Source organism: Neopelma chrysocephalum, unplaced genomic scaffold (assembly GCF_003984885.1).
Source record: "Neopelma chrysocephalum unplaced genomic scaffold, ASM398488v2 Primary Assembly neopelma1_80b, whole genome shotgun sequence".
Lineage (NCBI taxonomy): Eukaryota > Metazoa > Chordata > Aves > Passeriformes > Pipridae > Neopelma > Neopelma chrysocephalum.
This window is the reverse complement of record NW_020897742.1, coordinates 1,467,447-1,487,504: the sequence shown is the minus strand read 5'-3', so window position 1 is coordinate 1,487,504 and position 20,058 is coordinate 1,467,447. Positions and strand designations below refer to the sequence as shown.

General features: G+C 46.8%; 1 protein-coding gene across 1 annotated transcript; it reads right to left on the bottom strand.

The window, feature by feature from the left end:
• Positions 1–6,766: 6,766 nt before the first annotated feature.
• Positions 6,767–14,879, bottom strand: OSR1 (odd-skipped related transcription factor 1). The gene is made up of 3 exons (XM_027690368.1): positions 14,568–14,879; positions 8,487–9,179; positions 6,767–7,977 (listed from the first exon to the last, which is right to left on the bottom strand). The coding sequence occupies exons 2-3, from the start codon at positions 9,131–9,133 to the stop codon at positions 7,842–7,844; spliced, it is 783 nt and encodes a 260-aa protein (XP_027546169.1). The 5' UTR covers positions 9,134–9,179; positions 14,568–14,879; the 3' UTR covers positions 6,767–7,841.
• Between the last annotated feature and the right edge of the window lie 5,179 nt (positions 14,880–20,058).

The following is a 20,058-nucleotide window of genomic DNA, read 5'->3' as shown; positions in this document are numbered from 1 at the left end:
CCGCTTCTTAATTATTTATTAGTTGCTAAGACCAGCAGCCAACACTGTGCTCAGAGTTGTTCAGGGCAGCCTTCACCACAGAGTGTAAATTTGGCATACCAGTAGTATCCAGCAACTCACTGGACAGCCAGCTGCGCATTTGAGGAGCGGTGAAAGCCAGAGATGTTTCTAAAGTGCTAGAAAAGTTGTTTTCCAAGAGAAGTGCATTTTAAGGAAGAACAAAAAAGAAGTACACAATAGGCACCAAAAGAATTGACTGACAGTTTGAAGGGAAGTGGTGGGAAGTGGCACATCCTCGACAGTCTGTGATTTCTCCTTCTGCCACAGATGATGTTATTTTTCATGTCCTTTTCAAGAACACTTTCATCAATCACATTCTATATGTGCAAAGAAATAGATTGTCAGAAGAACCTGTAAACCTATGGTCAATATAGTTTCATTCATAATGCAAAATTTCCCATTTGAAGTGGAAAAAAGTCATCTGGGGTACAATAAGGAATGTTGGTAAAGTTCAGATCAAACAAATCCAAAATAAAAATAAGAGTGTGTAATTAGCTGTCCTGTCACCATGTTTAGTTAAAATGAAACTCTCCCCACAGGAAAAAAAGTATCCTTAAAGCCTCATGACAGTATGGCCAACCACATTAACCACTGAACCTATCCCAGTGAGACCAGCTGAATGCCAGACTGAAAGAGGCGCCAGCAAGAGGCTGCAGGTGCTCACTGCACACAGCAGAGACAAGAGGTAAGAGTAACTTTGTGAAGAAACATGGAGAGCTGTAGCTAAGGGTAGCATTAAGCACACAGGCCCCTCCTACCTAATATAACTTTAGGTGAGATCTGCTTTTACCTACTTAAATATTTCCTTAATGGGAAGTTTCTCCTCTGTTCTCTGAAAATGTACCTGAGACGTGTTTTTTAGCCTGGTACTGTACTCCTGGAGAATGAATAGATAAAGAGCAAGCCTCAAAAGAATTTAAAAGACATATATAAACTGAAATATCTTCACATACATTTGGAAGAAAGCCATGTTGTGTCTGGACAATTCTTCGATGGAAAAAAATGTTGTTAAATAGACTGATCATTCACCCATAACATGTGATTTGAGCAGCCCCAGTTAGAAACCAAAAGGCCAGAAAAAGAAAAGGTGTCATGATGAGAGAAGGGTGGAAATTATGAGGTTGTTTGAAACAAGTGAAGAAAGCAAGAGGGTGAAGAGATTAATTAATTCAGAGACTGGACTTCTTCCAGTTTCATTCTGGAAGACACTAAGCTGAGCTTGATGCAGAAGGCCAAAGGGTAGCAAAAAAAAAGTCCAGATTAAAATAGAATTATTAAGTCCACTGATGTGACAAATAAAACAGTTGCAGCATCATGTAGGCAGATTAAAACAGAGATGAATAAGAGGCAGAAACACAAATTGAGAAATGAGATGGGCAGGCGAGAACTCTAACAACACTAAGGAAGCAAAAAGATGAGAAGGAGTATTAACGAATGTGATGGGGGAGAAAAAAAGGAAACAACATTACCTGAGAAATAAAGATTGAAGAAGAAAACACAAGAGAGGAAAACTGAGTATCAAGTCTCTAGTACTGGCTGTTGAAAAGTCCGTAACAATTTCCTTTTTTTTCTCTCGTAAGTTTATCCTTAGTATGAAATATGGACAAATAGAGACAGAAGACAAATTGATAAAATTAAACTTAGGAAAATTAAATAGCAACAAAATGTGATAGTGAGTCTCAGTAATGTGGATTTTCTGGCTGCAGCAAAACCATCACTAGGTCTAATTCACAACTTCTGCTGTAAAACTAGAATAGCTCCACTTGATTCAGCCAAGCCAAGTTGCTGTAAAAGAGATGAACAAGCCCATAAATTCACATTTCATTATTCTACACATATAAGGTAAAAATACTGAAAATTAAATGTAAGTCCCATCACCCAAAGATCCAGTAAAGACAGAAGGCAAGCTAAAAAACAGGAAAAGAGACATGACATTCATGCCTTGGGAAATAGCTGATGTGCCTCATACCACACATTCTGCTACTCAGACTTAGCAACACAGTTCTCTAGCTGTTCAAGTTAACTTGTTCCTTAGAAGATACAATAAGAATACAGAGTGAATAGATGTTGCAAATAATTTAACCGATTAGTGGTGACAAGCTCTGTAGACAAACTTGATAAGCACTGGCGCTGTTCAATTTGTTGATTTGTTTTATTTTTCAATAGCCACTGAGACAGGAACCATAACGCTAATATAAACTTCTGTATATGCTTGGTGCAATATCAGACTCCAATAAAGCACAAGCATAAGGTGTAGGGGGAGTCAGCACCAGCAGCTAAGTCACAGGTGGAGAACAGAATGCACCTTTCTAGTGATTTATCATGTTGTCATCAGGTGTAACTGGCAGTGGAACATTGCGGCCCCAGAGAGCAGTGGAGAGGGAAATGTGGACTGGAAGTGGCAGAGACATATGAGCATGACAGGGACCCTGGAACAGCTAGGTCTGATAAAAGACAGAGCCAAACAGCCCCAGCAGAGCATTGTGCTGAAGCCACTGTTCTGCTCACAGGCCTCCTGCCAGTATACCCACAGGGTGCTGCCCTGTGTCATGTAAACATGTCTTCTGGGTATCCGTGGCATGGTTCTGAATTGAGCCACACATACAAATACAGAGTGTCATCAAAAGATATGAACATTTTGAGGCAGCTAGGTTGCTGGTTTTCTGAAGTTCTACTGGATGCTGAGAATACTTCTGCTGCTCCTTGAGTTTAAATAAGGTAAACTTGACTGTGCAAAACAAGTCAATGGCTTTGCTTGTGTCTCCCAGACTCAGATCAGAAGTGATTCTTCCTAAGTCAAGGGAAGCTTCCTTCACTGCAGCTCTCTGAGCAGTTAAACACACATGTGGCCAAACTCGGTCCTCGTAAAACCCAATTGACTTCATTCAAAAAACTCCTATAAAGATGACTGATGTCATTGGAGTCCCACCAGGGATGAATTTGGCCCATGCCATTCCTCCTGTGTAGTCACTGGATAGGAATGTAGAGAAGAAAAGCATACTGGGCTCTAGGACTCCATCTCTCAACAAAACTGCCAGGGCTGGAAAAGAATTACACGTGAATATAAATTTGTCTTGCACACTCCATTAGATTTCCCAGATCAACCCCTGCTTTCAGCTGCCCAGGTACGAATTAGAGTTTCTCCTTTCATTACTGAGGGTTGATCAGGAGTTTCTACATCAGTGTGCCTGGTCTTTTGGGAGCAAAATCAGCAGCATTACCCCCAATTTACAGATGAAGAAACCAAAACAGGGAGCTGAAGTGATTTGCTTCAGATCATGTGTGGTGACAGAGGTAGAGAAGGCATTGAAACTTAAGTACTTATGGCTCCTTGCCACTCAGGCCATGTATTCCTGTGATATATCTTTTTAATTTCCCCCTCCTTTACCCGTCTCCCTTTTCCCCTGCCCCCAAACCCGTCCACATTGTCTGTAGCCACACAACTGGGAAGCTGGGATTAATCCATCCCTAGGGAAACTGGGATTAATATACAACTCATACGAAACTTTTAAAACCTCCATGATTTGTGGTCCCCTTTTCAGAGGCACATGCAATCCACAGCTGAAAAGTAACTATTTGCTGTTCCAGTGCACATTCTAAGAGACACTTTTGCTCTGTTTCATGAGTGTACACTGAAGACCCCATCTGACAGGATTTCTTCCTGCATCCAACAAAAAAATAGGCTGAGTAGGCTGTGCAGAATCAGGCTCTTGTGGAGTAGTAACAGTTTATGGGCAGAAAAAGAATGACTGGAATGCAAAAGGCGGGAAAGAGAGAGAGATGTGCCAACACATCTTTACATTTTCCTTCTGTAACTGGAAACGGTTAAAAAAAATAATTAAAAAACCCAAAAATCTGTGTTTCCCTCGTAAATCTTGCAGGAAGAGGCAACTAGAGTCAGGTGTCCAGTTTTTGACTCTTGCAAGTTCCCATTCAGTGATGTTTTTATGATGAAAATGCAAAATTTAAAGCAACTGTGAAAACAGAATCAGCTCTCAATTGGCAGACAGAGGCCTAAGTAAGTTTTATTCGCTGCACAAATGTCAGAATAAAACACATGCAAAGATAGAAAAGAACAAAAAAAAAAAAGAAAGGGAAGGTAATTAATCATTTAAATTATTTGTGATCCTGATTCAAAAGGCACATTTCCCATCTAATTCCTTTCATTTATTTTGGGGGTTAGTACGAGTTATCTCTTCGGACTGTCATGATTTCATCTCTACTTTGCTTTCCTTGGAATCCCTGGATTGATACTGCCTAGCAAATTTCAAAACAGTGGAGGGAATAGGCGAACTGTTCCCCAGTGCAGCTGAGAGCGTGACCAGATAGATAGCCTTTGTTTGCATCAGAGCGAAAGTGGCCTTCTGGGAGGAGGAAATACACACATGTATTAGTGTAGTACAAATTACATTAAGAGGTTGTGTGTGCAACCTGTGCTCCGTATGCCCACGTAGTTTTAATACATCTGTATTTCCAATTATGTCAATTCTGGGGATTTTTTTCTTTTTAATTGCACATAAAAATGCAGGTCCAAAGAAATTCTTGGCAGTCAGATCACCAGGTTTCAGCCTTACAAATAAAATGCTTCTCATGTTCAGCTGGGAAAAGCGGTTTGTCCACCCTCGCGACCCCGCAGTTATAAAGGTTCCCAGGAACCAGTAACTGACACGGTTTCTTACCTCACCACGGGTGTTTCAGTATCCCGATGTTAAAGAGTCGGTGGAGCGACCGTGGGAAAGCCTTGGTGGAGTGACCCTCCCGGAATCCCTTCCTCCCTCCCCGTGGACCCGACTCGGATTTCTGCCTCGTAGTTACTACCCCTGAAAACCTACTAATTCCAAGCGACAGAGCCTTTTACTTTCTCCCTCCGCGACAGAACCTCAGAAGCATCCCTCTTCCTTTATTTGGTGCCAGGAGCGACACAAGAGGGACGAAGTTCCTCCGAGGGAAGTTCATCGAGGATTTTCTCTCTGAATCTCCCTTTCGAAGTGCATCGTGGAGGATGAACCACCCAGCCCTTGGGCTGCCCGATAACGCCGTGTCAGTGGTCGGGTCTGCGGGTCCCCCTCGGTGAGGGGCGGGATGCGGGATGCGGTGCCCCTGGCCCGGTAGTGGGGCACACCGGGGGCAGCCGGGGGTCTCCCTCCCGCCGCGCGGCCGGGGGCGTCCGGCGTGTTCCACGGAGGGCAAGGCGATGCCTCTAAACCCCCCAGTGGAGGAGCGGGGAGGTGGGGAGGACGACACCTTCAAATGTCCTCTGAAAAACGCTGCCGAGCAAACGCATCCCGGCCCGGGTGGGCCGCGCGGGGCTAGTGCCGCGAAGGGATGCTCCTCGTTCAGCGGGGCTCCCCGCAGGAGTCGCCGGCGGAGCGGCGCTCAGGACTCCGCGCCCTCCCGCGCTGGGCCAGCCCGGGCTACCTGCAGGTTACTGCGGACTTTACCCTGCACTCCTCGCTTGTTGCTTTTCAGATGCCTTTTTTCAGATGCAAAACCAAACGCCTTCTCGCGGTGTGGGAAGTGAGTGGCGGGGTGGGAAGCAAAGCCAAAGCAAGCCGGCTTCAAACGCTGCCCATACTCCCAGCCTCCGGAGCCGGATGTGGGTACAGGCAGCACCTCGTATCCCGCGCTCCCCGAAGGCCTTTCCACGTTAGAGGTGGGTCTGCAGCCCGTCCTGCAAGTGCCTCTACATTAGTTACGATGCGCTCTAATGGGTGTCCAATAAATAAGAGGGGGAGAGAGGTTTCTCCCCTCCCTCCCCTTACATTAAATGAGCTACAACTGCAACTTTTTCCCCTGTCGTTGATAGGATTCTTTGACCAAATAAAGAAATAATTTCTAGAAGCGGTAAGGGGAAAAGGGGAAAAGATCCGCACTGGACCGAGATGCTGGCGGCGGAACATCCGCGCCCCGGCCACATAGGAGCAGCCGGGCAGCTCCGGCGTCACCCTGGCCTCACCGCCGCCCTAATTTGCGAATTTGTAAAGAAGGAGGCTTCTCTTATCGCGGGGGGGCACTGACTTGAGACCGGAGGAAGAAGGTTTAGGGTTTGCCGAGGGGACGAGAAAGGACGGCAAGAGGCGCTTCAAAGGCTCAGGCGGATCCCTCAGCACTGAGCTTTCTTTCCCTCGTCTCGATCCAAAGAGGTTTCGCGGTGGAATAAACATCTCTGATCTAAGACAGCTGCCGGGAATCAAAGGCCGCCCCAACCAGCGCTAAACCGGCCGAGGATGTGACTGAAAAATGCCCGCTCCTGACAAGCCCAGGGAAGGGGGTGCGAAGGCGGCTCTCCCCGTAGCGCCTCCAGACTCTAAGAGCAGCACCAGTTCACCCATTACTCATCTGATTTGTTTTATAACACTTCTGACACCTAATCTTATCAGCTAATACCCAAGATTTAGTTACGCAGGACGATTTTTTTTTTTCCTCACAAGGAGCAAAATTATTTGACTCTCTGCAGATCTGTTTACTTTTGTCAGGCTAAAAAAAAAAAAAAAAAAAAAATAAAGGAAAGGGAAAGAAAATTAGGAGGGTTAAACCTATTGCATAAAGAAAAGATCCAGACTTTCCAAGACTGGTAGAAACAAGCACTGAAACTTAACTACCAAAAAAAAAACCTAAAAAAGAAATAGGTTCTTAATATTGACGGAGAGGGTTTGCCACAGAAGAGACCAGAAACCAAATGAACACGTATGTAGTCCATGAAGACTTGCCTGTAAAATAACAATTTATTTTAATACTTAAAAACCACACACAATCCAGTGATAAATGTCAATTACCAATAATCAGCATAAAGTGCCAAACAGCCATACAACTTTTTTTTTTTTAATAAACAAAACTTATTGGAATGTCTCTTAATTTGAATACACTGTTCAGAAAGCCAGCATTTAAAAAAATATGCTCTCAAGTTGAGATTTGTTCTCTCACACCAGGACACACGAAGACTTTAAAGTACCACTAAAACCACGTTGTGCATACCGTCAGTTTGATGTACTGCCATCTTTCTTTCTTCTGTTTTTTTTTAAATAAGTCCACAAGTTACAAACTTCCTCACAGCGCACTAGACCACAAAGTAATTGAAAAGGTCTCCATATCCCATCGACATTGATCTGTCACGAACACCCGGGACCCGTGGGTCTGCATTTTCTACTGCACGATAGGATTCCCCACTTGAGAGACTTAGGTCATTTCCAAACATTAATCTTCCTTCTCCTTTTCTGAAAACAAACGAGCAAAGCAAGTTGCCCTTCTCCTTGTCCTAATGGTGCTGTGACGAGAAAACACCGTTTCAGTTCTTAATTTTCTTCTGGAATTCTCTGTATTTCCTGAAGTGTAAAAATAAGAAGCTTTATACAGTCAAAAAAAAAGTATAAAATAAGAGGTTGGATTTTTTTAAGTAATACTTTTGGAAGCTATGATTTTGGGTTTTTTGGGGGGGAGAGGGATTGGGAAGAGGTGTCTTGTGGGGTTTTGTTTGGCTTGAGAGAGATTCCTGTCCAACACATGAGCACCACCTTTTGGCATAAAGTTTATCAAAGCCACATAAGTCAGCTAGCACTCTCTGTATCATTCATGTATATTTTAAATGCAAAATAATCTTTTTACCCACGACTTAGGAAGTTAATTGCTTGGATGGGGGATTGTAGGGGTGCGGATTTTGCCCTTTTTAAAGTACAAACAACAACAAAGCACAAAGTCCAGTGCTCCCATCCTGAAAGTTTTGTTTCTGCTCTGGTTTTGGTGTAAAGTCTGAAGGGGAAGAAAAGTTCGTAGAAGTTGGATATTCAACACTTAAGTTTGGCAGGTTTCAGTTCCTTTACTTGCGTGTGCAGTGTCTTGTGGACCGCTAGTGTTCTGGACTGGCAAAATCCTTTCCCGCATTCTTGACACTTAAAAGGCTTTTCTTTAGAATGGATATATCTAGAGAGAGAAAAACAATTGAGACATCAGAAATAACTGGCCACACTCAGCAGCAAGTTACCTAAGGAAGAACATGCTGGAGATGTTTTACATCTACTGCTGAGACAGAGAGTGCTGGTGTGCCGCACTTGGGTAATTGTCTGTCTGTATGTATGCAAGAGGAGAGGAGGGTGTCAGAGGCTTATAGGGTACCTTTCTTAGGGATAAAGAGTTTCTCTCTTACTTTGGAATCCTCAGGCTGTGTGTTTTCCTGACACTTCTGGATGAACCCAAAGGCAGAGGACACAAGACGCAAATGGAGGGTGAAAACCTCCGTGGAAGCTAAGAAGGAGGCTGTGAGAGTTGTTTTTGTGGAGTGAGTGAGGTATGTCTTCCAAAGTGAGTTACCGAAGCTCCTCCACCAGCAGTGGGCAGAGGAAAACTTAGAGGGAACACTGTAGTATGTAGATGGGTAACTGGGAGGGTACAAACACACAAGAAAAAAAGGAAAGGAGAAATAAAATAGTTACCTGTGATCCCTCAGGTGATCCTGTCTTCGGAAGGCCTTGTGACAAATGTCACATGTGTAGGGCCGTTCATCTGTGTGGGTTCTTTCATGGATCAAAAGGTTGTAGGACTTGGTGAAGTGCCTGCCACAGAATTTACACACAAACTCCTTCTTGGTTTTGGATGGTAACCTTCCCCGTGTGGGTTTCTTCTCTGGAGAGAGTTTAGTCACCTCAAGCAAAGACCCCAGCCCTGTGGGTGAACCCTGACTGTCTACCTGTCCCACTTTAGAGTGGTCCTCTTGTGTGGCAGCCACTGCTAAGTTGGCAAAGTCAAAGCGGGGTTTGGCTTTGAGGGTCACATTGGTAGCCTCTTGCTTGGGCTGGATGACATGTGGAAAGAGTGGGAAGGTTGGCAGCTGGAATCGTGCATCCACCAGGCTCGAGACGCTGGGCACTTTGGAGAAGGAGGAGCGGGGCAAGTGCATGGCCGGGTACCCCAGAGTCCACTGGTGCAGGTGCACAGCATGCAGGGCACTGAAGCCGTAGAGGTTGGAGAGGTGGTCGGAGGGCACGGCGGGCAGCCCATTGAATGCTTGCAGGAAGGAGTAGTTGGTAAGCTGGAGGGAAGGATGGATAGGCACTGGGGCTGGCAGGGTTTTACTTCCCATGGTGGCCGTTCAGGAGGAGGATCTTGGGAACAGGGGAGGAAAATATCTGTAAAATAAAGACAGAGGGGGGAAGAGGAAAAGGTAGATTTATATGAAGATAAAAGCAGAGGAAATTTCTGACTCATCCCTCATTAACATCCTTTTCCAAAGTCACAGGAGGGGGCTGCCTGGGACTTACAGAGGCCTGACCAGCTCTTGGCTACAAGCGTATCCCCAAGTTTCCCTGTCTCCATCTCTCCCTTGCACACAAAAGTTGTACTCCATCCACAATCATTCACCACTCAACAGCATCCCTTGCTATGCAGACTCCAATGATCCTCTGCATGGGACCGCCAAGAGATGCCATTTTGGCCCACAAAGTTCGGGCTTTTCCCATGTAATTTAAAATCCCTTCCTGGGTCACCTCAGCCTTTAGAAAATAGTGGGATGCTGCTCACTATGTCTCTCCACAAAAACTGCCTTTAACCCTGACTCTTGAGGTGATGCTGGGAGGGGGTGCAGAATTCGCTGCCCCTGGTTTGTTTGGCTCCTTGCAGTCTGGCCTCAGCCAGGCCTCTGAGGTGATGGAGGCAATTGGGTGCTTGGAACTGCATATCCATCTTCATTCAAAAAAAGAAAATAATTTTAGGGAAAAAAACATTATGGGGAAAATACCAGGCAACAACATTCCTTCTTGTGTACTGCAAAAAGAAACGGGAAAATGCTGAGTTTGGGTGATGAATCTGAAGTGCCATTTGCTCTCCCCAGGGGGAAGTGCCTGGCTTCAAGCCCACATCCTAATCTAGGCAATCACTTAATTAGAAGCCTTCAAAAGGCAAAAAGGCAAGGGCTCCAGAGACCCTTCCCATGGGACACCCAGCCCAGCAGTTGCAGGGCCACAGCCCTTCACTGGGCTGGGTGCCACCCCTTTGCTCAGTGTTTCAGGGTCCTGCCAAGACCCCAGCCTCTCCTCTGGGCCAGATCTCTACCCGTCCCACCCCATAAGGCAGAGGGGGAAATACTACAAGGCAGCAGCATCAAGTCACATCTGGTCCTGCCTGAAAATTCAGCCCCTGCTGCTGTCAACTGTTTGGTAGTGGATGCCTCCTTAGGGTTATTGGTGGGGATGCAGCTTCCTCTCTTTGAGGCTGAGAGAGAGCACCCATGGCTTTTGGAGACATCCCATCTCTGCAGCCCAGGGAGCCTCCTCCTCACTCCACAGCCCACAGGTTATACTCACTTTGCGCCCTGAGGAACTCTGGAATTTGCCTTCAATGGGACTGTTTTCTGGCAGAATTCCCATGAAGTCCCCACAGGATGCTCACAAGATCCTCACAGGTTTGCTGCAGGATTTCTGCGGGATCCACATAGGGTCTTCGTGAGATCCCTACAGGCTTCCTGCTGAGTCACCGTAGGTTCCCCACGAGATCCTGTCAGGGTCCGCACAGTACTCAGACTAGAGTTCATGCCCATGTGAAGAGTAATACCCCTTTGGAGAAATGTAGCCAGCAAAGTACTGCAGAGCAGCAATTGTCCCTCTGGGCTGGAAGTGTGTGGGGGGTGGAAACTGGTGGTGGAAGAGGTCTAAAGACCAGGGAAAAAATCTGATTTATATGTAGGCTATTGCCTGGACAGAGGAGCTGGGGCTGGGAGGGTGTGAGACGAGAAGCTTACTCTGAGCAGCTCTGTACTCTGGGCCCACCTTTCACACTGCTTTACATAAATCAGCAGCAGGAAGAGAAGTTCAAACCTTAGAGGAATTCCACTGCAATGACCCAGAATAAGAGATTGTGTCATTTTTCCTTTTTCAATTAGATACATTTTGGATAGTGACTGATTGAAAAATGCATATGTTATATTCTCAATTCTCCTCCTTTTCCTCTTTCTTTTTCCTTTTTTTTTTTTAATAAATGATTTAAGTCTGATGAACGAACCAGACTGTTTTGGTTTTCTACAGGAGATATACTTTTACTTAGTTAGTGCTGCCTATGTGCTAAGTGTGTCCACATCACAGCACAAATGCCTCAGTCGATGACCCCAAGAACAAAGTGCACAGAAAACTCTCGTCTGGGTACCTGAAAATGTCTATTTCTGTCCATCACAACGGCTACGTGTCTATTTTCCTGTCTAGGTAGCTCTAGATTTCTCAAGCCAGAAACAGGCTATTGCAAACGAAGTAAAGTTCTGGGTTTATACCTCTTTTTTTTCTTCATATCCTTAGAAATTATTTAATATGGGATATATAAGCACATAAGCAAAAAATCTACTATGTCAGTGTGGGTAAATTCTTGATCAATAACATTTAAAAAATTCTCTTTCGATCAACTCCCCAAAGGAAGAGTGTGGCACAAACCAAGGAGAAACACAGTTGGGTCATAATAGCATCCATTGCACTCACGGAATTTTCTTGTTTGCTGACTTTTTTTTTTTTTTGCTAGAGAAATTCTGTTAAAACAAGAGGGAAAAAAAGATGAAAAAGAAAAAGAAAGAGAACAAGGCAAAAAAAAAAAAATAAAAAAGAGAGAAGAAAAGAAAAAGAAAAGGACGAGGTGGGAGCAGAATTTTCATGTTACTACAAGTTTCTTGGCACTTTTCCAGAAATGTAAACTACACTTTTGTGCTGTACGAGCGGGATAGTCAAAAATACAGATGAAGAGCAGGGTATTTTATAAAGAAGTCCCCTCACTCCGGGACATCAAAGCAAACGTGTTTCACAGCACAGTAACTCTCTGGTCTCCCGCTTGCCCGCAGAGAGATCAATGTTTCTTTGATTTCGGTGTCACCTCCACCTTTAATTCTGCTTCATGTAAACAGATCGTTATCAGGTTTGTTTTTTTTTTTAAAAAAAAAGCAGAAGAAGACCCCGAGAGCTCTCTACTTGAGTTCTCCTATCGCAAAAAACTGTGCGGGTTTTTCTTTTTTAACACAAAATAACTCCGTGAGTAATTAAGAACAAACCACTTGTGTTCTGACTGAAACAAAACCCACTCATGCCAAGATAAATTTACTCTGCAAAATAGGATCATAAACTTGAAAGACTACATCTGTCTCCAGCTTTCTTACCCTTTGTCCTTTTTGAAGATATGGTAATGCTATTGTCCAGTTGCCATTGTTTTAAGACCGTTGTAATATTAACCTTCTAGATTAAATTCTACCTACTCTATATGCCTAAAAAAAAAAAATAAAAAAAATCAACGCAGCTTTCTGCTGGTAGCATAGCAAGTGGCGAAATAAGTAATCTTGTGGGTAGTCGGTATTTTTCCTTTTTACATTGAATTATCAATTTCCGATGTGTCCTTTGAAAGGGATATTTGTTACATTAAATACCTGACTCATAAATAATGAGGTTTGCTAATTAGTTCCACATGGAAGAATGGAGGAGGTAAATTACCCTGAAAACGCTGCTTATTTTTACAAACATGATAAAGTAGCGGACATAAAATGATGCATTCTTGCGAGAGCCTCAAACTACAGCAATCAGGTTCATCTGTCAAAAAAGTCCCCCAGTTTTGCCTGAATCTTTTAAAGTCTGGTGCAGCATTTTGCCACTAGGTCAGCTATTTATTTTGTCCCCTTCGAGGGAAGGAAACTTTCCCTTCCTAAAGTTAGAGCGAGGAAATAGAGCTTACAATTTATCTGTGTTTGGGGAACTAATTGGAAAGGGAATAAAACTGCCCTTTCGTTCAGCATTATTCGAGCGTGGTGCTCTTGAGGAATAAAGTGCATTGTTCAGCACCGATTTATTCAAAGTATTAATGAAGTGTGCAAAATCTATTAAAGCAGGTTTATTCGGGGATAATTGAGCGTGAAAGAGTTAATTGCTAACATTAATGAGGACTGGAAGGACTCAGTCAGCATGTGCCTTGGATATCTCCGCTCAATCCTTATAAAATCATCATTCACATTTAATCACGAAATCGGTGTTGACAAGTCTCCCCAGACCACCATTGCGAGCGCGGGTGAATGCGGTGGATTTTAGTCTCGCAAATAATAATAATAATAATTAATAACCGGGATCCAACTGCACCAGCGATCGCTACACTGCCCGGGGCAGCCTTTATCCAAGACAACAGCAAAAATCCCCGGGTCTAGCCCCTGGAGGGACAGCGGGTTACGAGGCCACGGGCTGGAGTACAGCCTCAAGGCGGGCGCGGGTGGGAGCCGCGGGACGGCCGCAGGGGCCAAGCTCCTCCACCTTCTCCCTGCACAAGTTTTTCGGTATGTTTGGGGGTATTGGGTATGTGTTTTTGTAACCCCCTTCGGATGTAGAGAGGTCCCTAACACAGGATTCATCCTCGCTTTCTCCCTAAAGAAACGTCCGGTGGAGGCACAGAGAAGCGTCCCGTGCGGACGAGCAAATCGTCCTCCCTCTCTCTCTCCCGGCGACAGGGAGGATTTCTCCTCTCTGTACTCCTCGCTTCCCACGGTCACATCACGCACGGTTGCGGGTGGGGGTCAAACCTTTGCGGTGACAGCCCCGGGGACAGGCAGCGCACGGCGGCGCATCCTCGGGCCCGGCCGCCCTCAGCTGGGCTCCGCCGCGGAGCTGCCGCAGCCCTGGGGCCCCGAGCCCGACGCTGGCTCAGGAGTCTGTTTCTCAGCTGACCTCGGACTTACTGAACTGGATCGACTGTGCACCTGTCTGAGACTCGGCCCTCATCGTCCTGCCCGGCTTGCGATTTATCGAACAATTCCCGCGGCGCTACGATAATCTCAAAAATGCTAGACTTTAATAGGTTCCCTCCCAAAAGCCAACTATAACAACCATACCCTAATCCTCGGCTTTGCACTGACACTTTATAGTTTCGGCCTCAAGAGAAGCTTAGTCTCTCCCTGCGCTGAACTTGTTTCGATCCAGTCAGACAAATACAAACATCAGGTTCATTTCTGTTATGGCCTTGGGAGGAAACAGAGAAGGGATCCTAAAACACTGAGAATGGAGTTGTAAGAAGAGAAAAGGGAAAAAAAAAAAAAAAAAAAAAAAAAAAAAAAAAAAAAAAAAAAAAAGAAGGAACGTCCCATAAATAAAGAATGAAGAGAAAGAAAAGGAAAAAAAAGTCGATAATAGAAAGGAGAAAAGCTGGAAGTTCAAGTCCGTAAAGGACGTGCAGGCTTCTGTTTTGCAGCTCGTATGTCATTTTTAGCTCGGGTTAAAAACACAGCTCCTCCACGAGGGGGGAGAAACAACTTTGAAAGGGGAGGACAAATCTTTAAATAGCATCAAAATATCCGAGATCCTTGTGAATGCTTACCCCAGCCCTCCGCCCGCCCCAAGGAGAACGGTCCTCCTCACGTGAACCACAATTTCTACGCTTCTGCACCATCCAGGGGATGGTGGGAGCGGATGGGGGCAAAGAAATAAAGGAGGTAAAGGAAGTGTTTGGATCGATATTCCCAACCCCCGAGTCTTGGCAAAACAAAAAAACAAACAGAATGAGTTGTTCTTTTTATTTACCTATTCCCGATCTGTGCTCCACCGCTGGCAGCAGTTAAAAGATCCTGGGCTAAATTGGAGCTGGTAAAATAAAATAATGGGGAAAAAAATAGGGGGGGAAAAAAAAGTTGGGCTAGGTCAGTGTCTGCGCTGGCCCTGCGGGGCACAGCTCTCCCCACCCACCCCACTGCTCCTCCGACGGGTACAGGCAGATCCGAGCGGGGCCAGGTGTCCAGGTGCTCCGGCCGGTGGAGCTGGAGGTGCTCTCCCTGCTCCTGCTCCCGGCACCGGCTGCATGCGCTGGAGTGCGAACGCGCCCGGGAGCAGTCGCGCTCAGACTGAACCGATCCCTTCCCTCCTGCCTCCTCCTTATTTCAACCCCCCCCTTCCAGCTCCCCCCTCAACCTCCCACCGCACTCCGGGCATGCGCACGCGGAGAGAAAACTTCTGGCTGGGAAGAACCAACTTTTCAACCCGCTTCTCCCGGAGGCGCAGCAGCCCGGGGCTCGCAGCCCGCAAACCTCTCACCTCGCCCCCACCCCGCTCCCGCAACCTCCCCCGGAGCATCTCCCCAGGGCCAGCTACGCGCGGCTCCCCGCGGAGGAGCGTCTTCCTGGGGGGTGCAGGAGTGTTCCCCGTGCAGCTCCGCGGTGGAGGGGACGCTCCCCCGATCCCGCCGCTCTACACCGCTCCGTCCTGCACCGCTCCGCACCGCACGGCTCCATAACCCATCGCTCCGCCTCGCTGCGCCCCCTCCCCGCCGAGCCGAGCCGCGGGACAGGACTCACCGGGACCTGCCCTGGGGGCAGGACGGGGAGAAAGGCTGAGAGAAAAAAAAAAAGTGGGGAGAGGATGGAGGGAGGGATGTGCTCCCGCTGAATGGATTTTGGGGATCGCAAGTTGTTCTGTCTCTCTGAGGAGATCCTCCGAGAGGATTCCGGGAGCCGCTTACCTGTGAGGGGTCCACTCCTGGTTTAGAGTCGCTTCCTCCCCACGCCCCATCATCCCTCCTGGTCCCCACTTTCCGCCCCAGCGCCCCTGACCTCGGTGCTTTCCTCCTGTCCCTTCTCCCACGGACGGGGACGGTCTCTCCCCGCACCCTGGAGGGGTTCCACGGCGAGCGAAACCCCGCGGATTCCCCGCGGCTCGGGAGCCTCAGAACCTTGCTTAGGTCCGGGAGCGACTCCCCGGGCGGCACAGGCAAAGCAAAATAACCCTCGAAAGAAAAAGGTTAAACGTGCTTTATAATTAATCCTGAGGCCATAATCTCCTCGGTTATTTGTTTTTCTATTCATCCATCCATTCACACTCCTTTAGAGCTGTGAAGGGGGAAAAATTGCTTGGGTGTATTACACTGTCCCGAGGAGCCAGGGTAATATAATACGCGAGCGAAGACAGATCCGTCAGGATAACACGGTATCGTGCTCAGGGACATGCATATGTTTTTTTATTGTTCATGTCACTCCCGTTGTTACACTGATTTTTTACCATCTCCAAAGGAAAAACTAGCAAACAAAGAAAACCAAAATCGACAAACAGTAACTAGAAAACCCTACGTTCATGAACACGACGGTAGCGTGGTGAAGTAAGCTCTAGCACTGCCGTTTCATCCCCAAATCCTCTCTATTTCTGCGGAGAGTTTGGGGTCCAGAATTGCTCACGGTTCTAGGCAGGCGAAGAGATTTTCGTTCCCTCTTTTTGTAAACGAGTGGCATTTTTATGAGGCAGAGGCGAAGCAAAAACGTTTTCTCATCCAGGCTTCTTCAGTTTTCTCGCATTTCACGATGTTATTTTCTTTCCCTCTTTCTTTCTTATTATCTCCCCCCCTTAAAACAAAACAAAACAACAAACAAAAAAACCCAACCAACCCCCAAACCTCGCATTTTCATTCCGATCAAGAATGTGATCATGTGCTCAATGCTGTAAATTGACATCTTCGAATAAGTTTGCATTTTCAGATACAGTTTTAAGTGCCGTTGTCAAAACACGAATGTCGGATTCCCAGGTGTCTCCAGACCAAGACACAGACCGCAGATATGCTCTTCAAACTGGACATTTCTCTTTTCCTATAGGAAAAATCTTGGTATAGCCGGGGGTGAGTGCACTAATAAAACAAAAATCGCAATTCTCTTTAGAAAAGTAGCAGATTAGTTGAGACGGTAAACACAACAACAGCAATGATACCTGCACGTGCTGCCTTTAAGTAAACAAAATAAAAACCATACACTTCTAGTTACAAAGCCCATCATTCCAAAATAAATACTTAAACATCGAAATAAAGGGCAGTAAAAGATCTCATTGTCTACGGGATAAGGAGACAGAGAAAAAAGGTTCCCATGTGAAAATGCTTTATAATTAAAGCAGGTCGTTGAGATATTATTCTATTTCAGAGTATTCCTAAAAGCTGTAGCTGAAAGCTGCCTAGATAACATGTCGTCTGATATTTAAGTATTTGTTAAAAAACAAAAATATTTGGACTTGTCAACCCACTGGCGATAGAACTGAAGTTTCGGGTTAACTGTCTTGTTAAGTGCATTTGTTTCAAATATGTGGTGTTTAAGTTATGAAGGGTATGTTGTTCCAAAACCTTTATCCTCGGATGGATTTGTATGATGTCCCTTGCTAATTTGCATTATGTCAACTTGCAACGGTGGGCAACCTAATACCGGGAATGCAATACAAAACAACTATTAGCGCTGACACGCAGGGAATACACTGCGCTTTTCCACAGTGGAGATCTGCTGTCAATTAGGAATGTTACAACTTCAAGAGAGTCGTAAAAAGTGAAGGCATCTGCTCCCAAAGCTAGCCACGTTTTTAGGATTTAAATGTGACAGCGAAAACCAATTCGTTTCAAGGGAAAACTGTGGCATGACTGGGGACACCGGAGCCCCCATCCCTATTTCCCACCTGTATCCTCTTCCCAAAACCATCCCCGTCCCTATCTTGTCCTACGTATTTGCAAGTAGAAGGCCACCATGAGCTATGTCCCCCTTTTTCGGGGAACAGCATCCCGGACAGCACCAGGAGTCGACCACACGGGGACAGCCTGCCCGGTGCTCGCCCGCAGAGCCGGGGCCGCCGCCAGGCGCTACCGCCTCGCCCCGGTGCCGTCGGTGCCGGTGCTGGTGCCCGTACAGGGGCTAGTGACTTCGTGACCACTGCGGAGCAGACTCAGAGGGTCCGGGGAGAACATCTGAGAGCATTTCTCCGTCCCTCCCGTGGGGAACCCGCTGCGCTTGTCGCCTGCTCTCTAAGGAGTTCTGGGTTCAAGGGCTAACCCTGCGCAGCGCGGGTATTACTGGGGATCGCGCCTCCTCTGGTTTACGCTCCTGTAGATGCGGGGCATCCCTGGATGCACCTACACGCTTGTTGGGAGAGGGCTGCACAGCCTGACTGTTGTTCCTCTTCCATTCCGCAGCTGGGGTGCCCACCTTCACCTTCGGCACCCACTTAACCTTTGCAAGAATAACGATTCCCGGCCCTATCCCGTAGCCACGGGCAGGATAAAACTCCCTTTTGCTTCCATGGGACTTTCTCCCCGCCGGGGAACTGCTCTTGTCCCTTAAAAATACTTTTACGGAGCAGAAACAACCATGCCACTCGCGAAGCATCAGTCGCAGGAACCTCGCTGAGACTTCGGGAACAGCGTGTGCGGTGGGGCAGGGGGGAGCTTGGTCTGTTCGGCGAGTCCAGGGGCTGCATCGCCCCCGGAGTCCGGCGAACGCAACAGCGATGGGTGGGGGGATGGCTGGGCAAAGCTGCCTCCGCTCGGCAGCCCTGCAGCTCCCGACGCTGCCGGGGAAATTAAGCGGGAGCAGGACAGAGCAACCGGCAAAGCTCGGCAGCGGTTCCAAAGCCTCTTCGCTCCCGGTGGAGCAGCCCAGGCGGCAGACATGCAGCGGAGAGCAGGCACAAGTGCACTGCAGCGTCCCCCTCCTTGTCCTCACGCCTCCCCGGGCAAGGTGTTCCCCCCGAGACAGACCCCCAGTTAGCTATCAGTGGCACCTGGGGGATATACACATATATATATGTATATGTGGGGAGATATATATATATATCTATGTATCTTCTCTGCTTTTTTTCTCTTTGCCTGATTTTTCCTCTTCCTCTGACTTTGGTGACGACCATGGTGAAGGATTAGAGTGTGCGGGCTCTGCCCCCGGTCAAATGGCCCGGACTGAGATGAAAAGGTAGAGTCAGAGAGGGGCAGGAAGGGGCACGATCCCGCGGGACCGAGCGGGGAGCGTGTCCTAGGACTGCGGCTGGCGGTGGGCGCGGGGCCGGGCCCGGAGGCAGTGCGGGCGCTCCGGCACACCCTTTCCCAAACTGGTCCTCCCGTCTCTCACGACCCCTCTTCGCTCTTCAGGTCCCATGTAGCCTTATTATTTTAATAGATGCTAATGACAAGAAAGAGAAGAATAGCGGCAAACAACGCGGGTGGAAACTGCTCCCGCGGTGAGAGTAAACGCTCTTCAAATAGCAACTCCCACCTCCATCCCCCAAAAAGAAAATCGTAGCAGAGACGGATATAACGTTTTTCTGCCAACTTTTGAGTTCTCCTTTTTTTTTTTTTCCCCCAAACTTCTAGGGCTCCCTGAAAATGTAAAACAAACTTTGGAACATTTCCATTTTGTTAGCAAGGGGGAAATCGTTTTTGCTTGATTGCGATGCTGAGATGTGACCCAGCGTTTTAACATATTGTTGCTCTTGTCTAGAGAGCTACTGAGGCTGGGGAGCGGCTCGCGGGCCCGTAAGTCCCAGCTGACCCTCCAGTGTCCCTGTCCCCCCGCGCCCCGCGCAGCCGGCGGGGACAGCCCTGTGCTAGCAACTTTTGCGGAGTAGGAAAGAAAATCCAGAGCACGGAATAGACCGATAGGGGATTTGTCTTCTTCAAGAATCACAATGGATTTTGCAAGCAACTAATTAAGTGTAAGATCTCCCCCCATCCCCAGCCCCCCGCCCCATACACCCCTTGTTTGCAAAGTGGTGTGAAGTTGGTTGTGTAAATGATTCCACTTTAACTTCCAGCCCCTTTAGATCACTAATAATGCCGTGGTGGTGCTGCTCACACTGGTGCTGTGAGAGTCAGCATTTCCATTATAATTTCCTATTTTCAGGAGGTTTTACAGTGGTCATAAAAATTCAATCCAGGCTCTAACTTGGCATCCCAGGGCTCCTCCCAGGAGTCATTTCTTTTTGTTGTATTTGAAAGAGGAAACCATTTATCTGCTTTTACATTGCAAGAGAGCAACAAAAGGAAGCAAAAGCAGGGTTCACAGAACATTTTTATATTTCATATTTCTTGCTTTTCCTCAGCTTTACAGTTATCTGCCATAGATGTTAAAGGAGTACAGTACATAATAATTAATAACACATGAACAACCAGCAGGTTATAGAGAAACCAGAGTCCGCAATCAGAACTGGTCATGTAAAATACTCTTTATCATTCTGAAATTCTTTGCTTTTCTAAACTGATAATTTGTTAGTAATATATCTAAAATGTAATTTG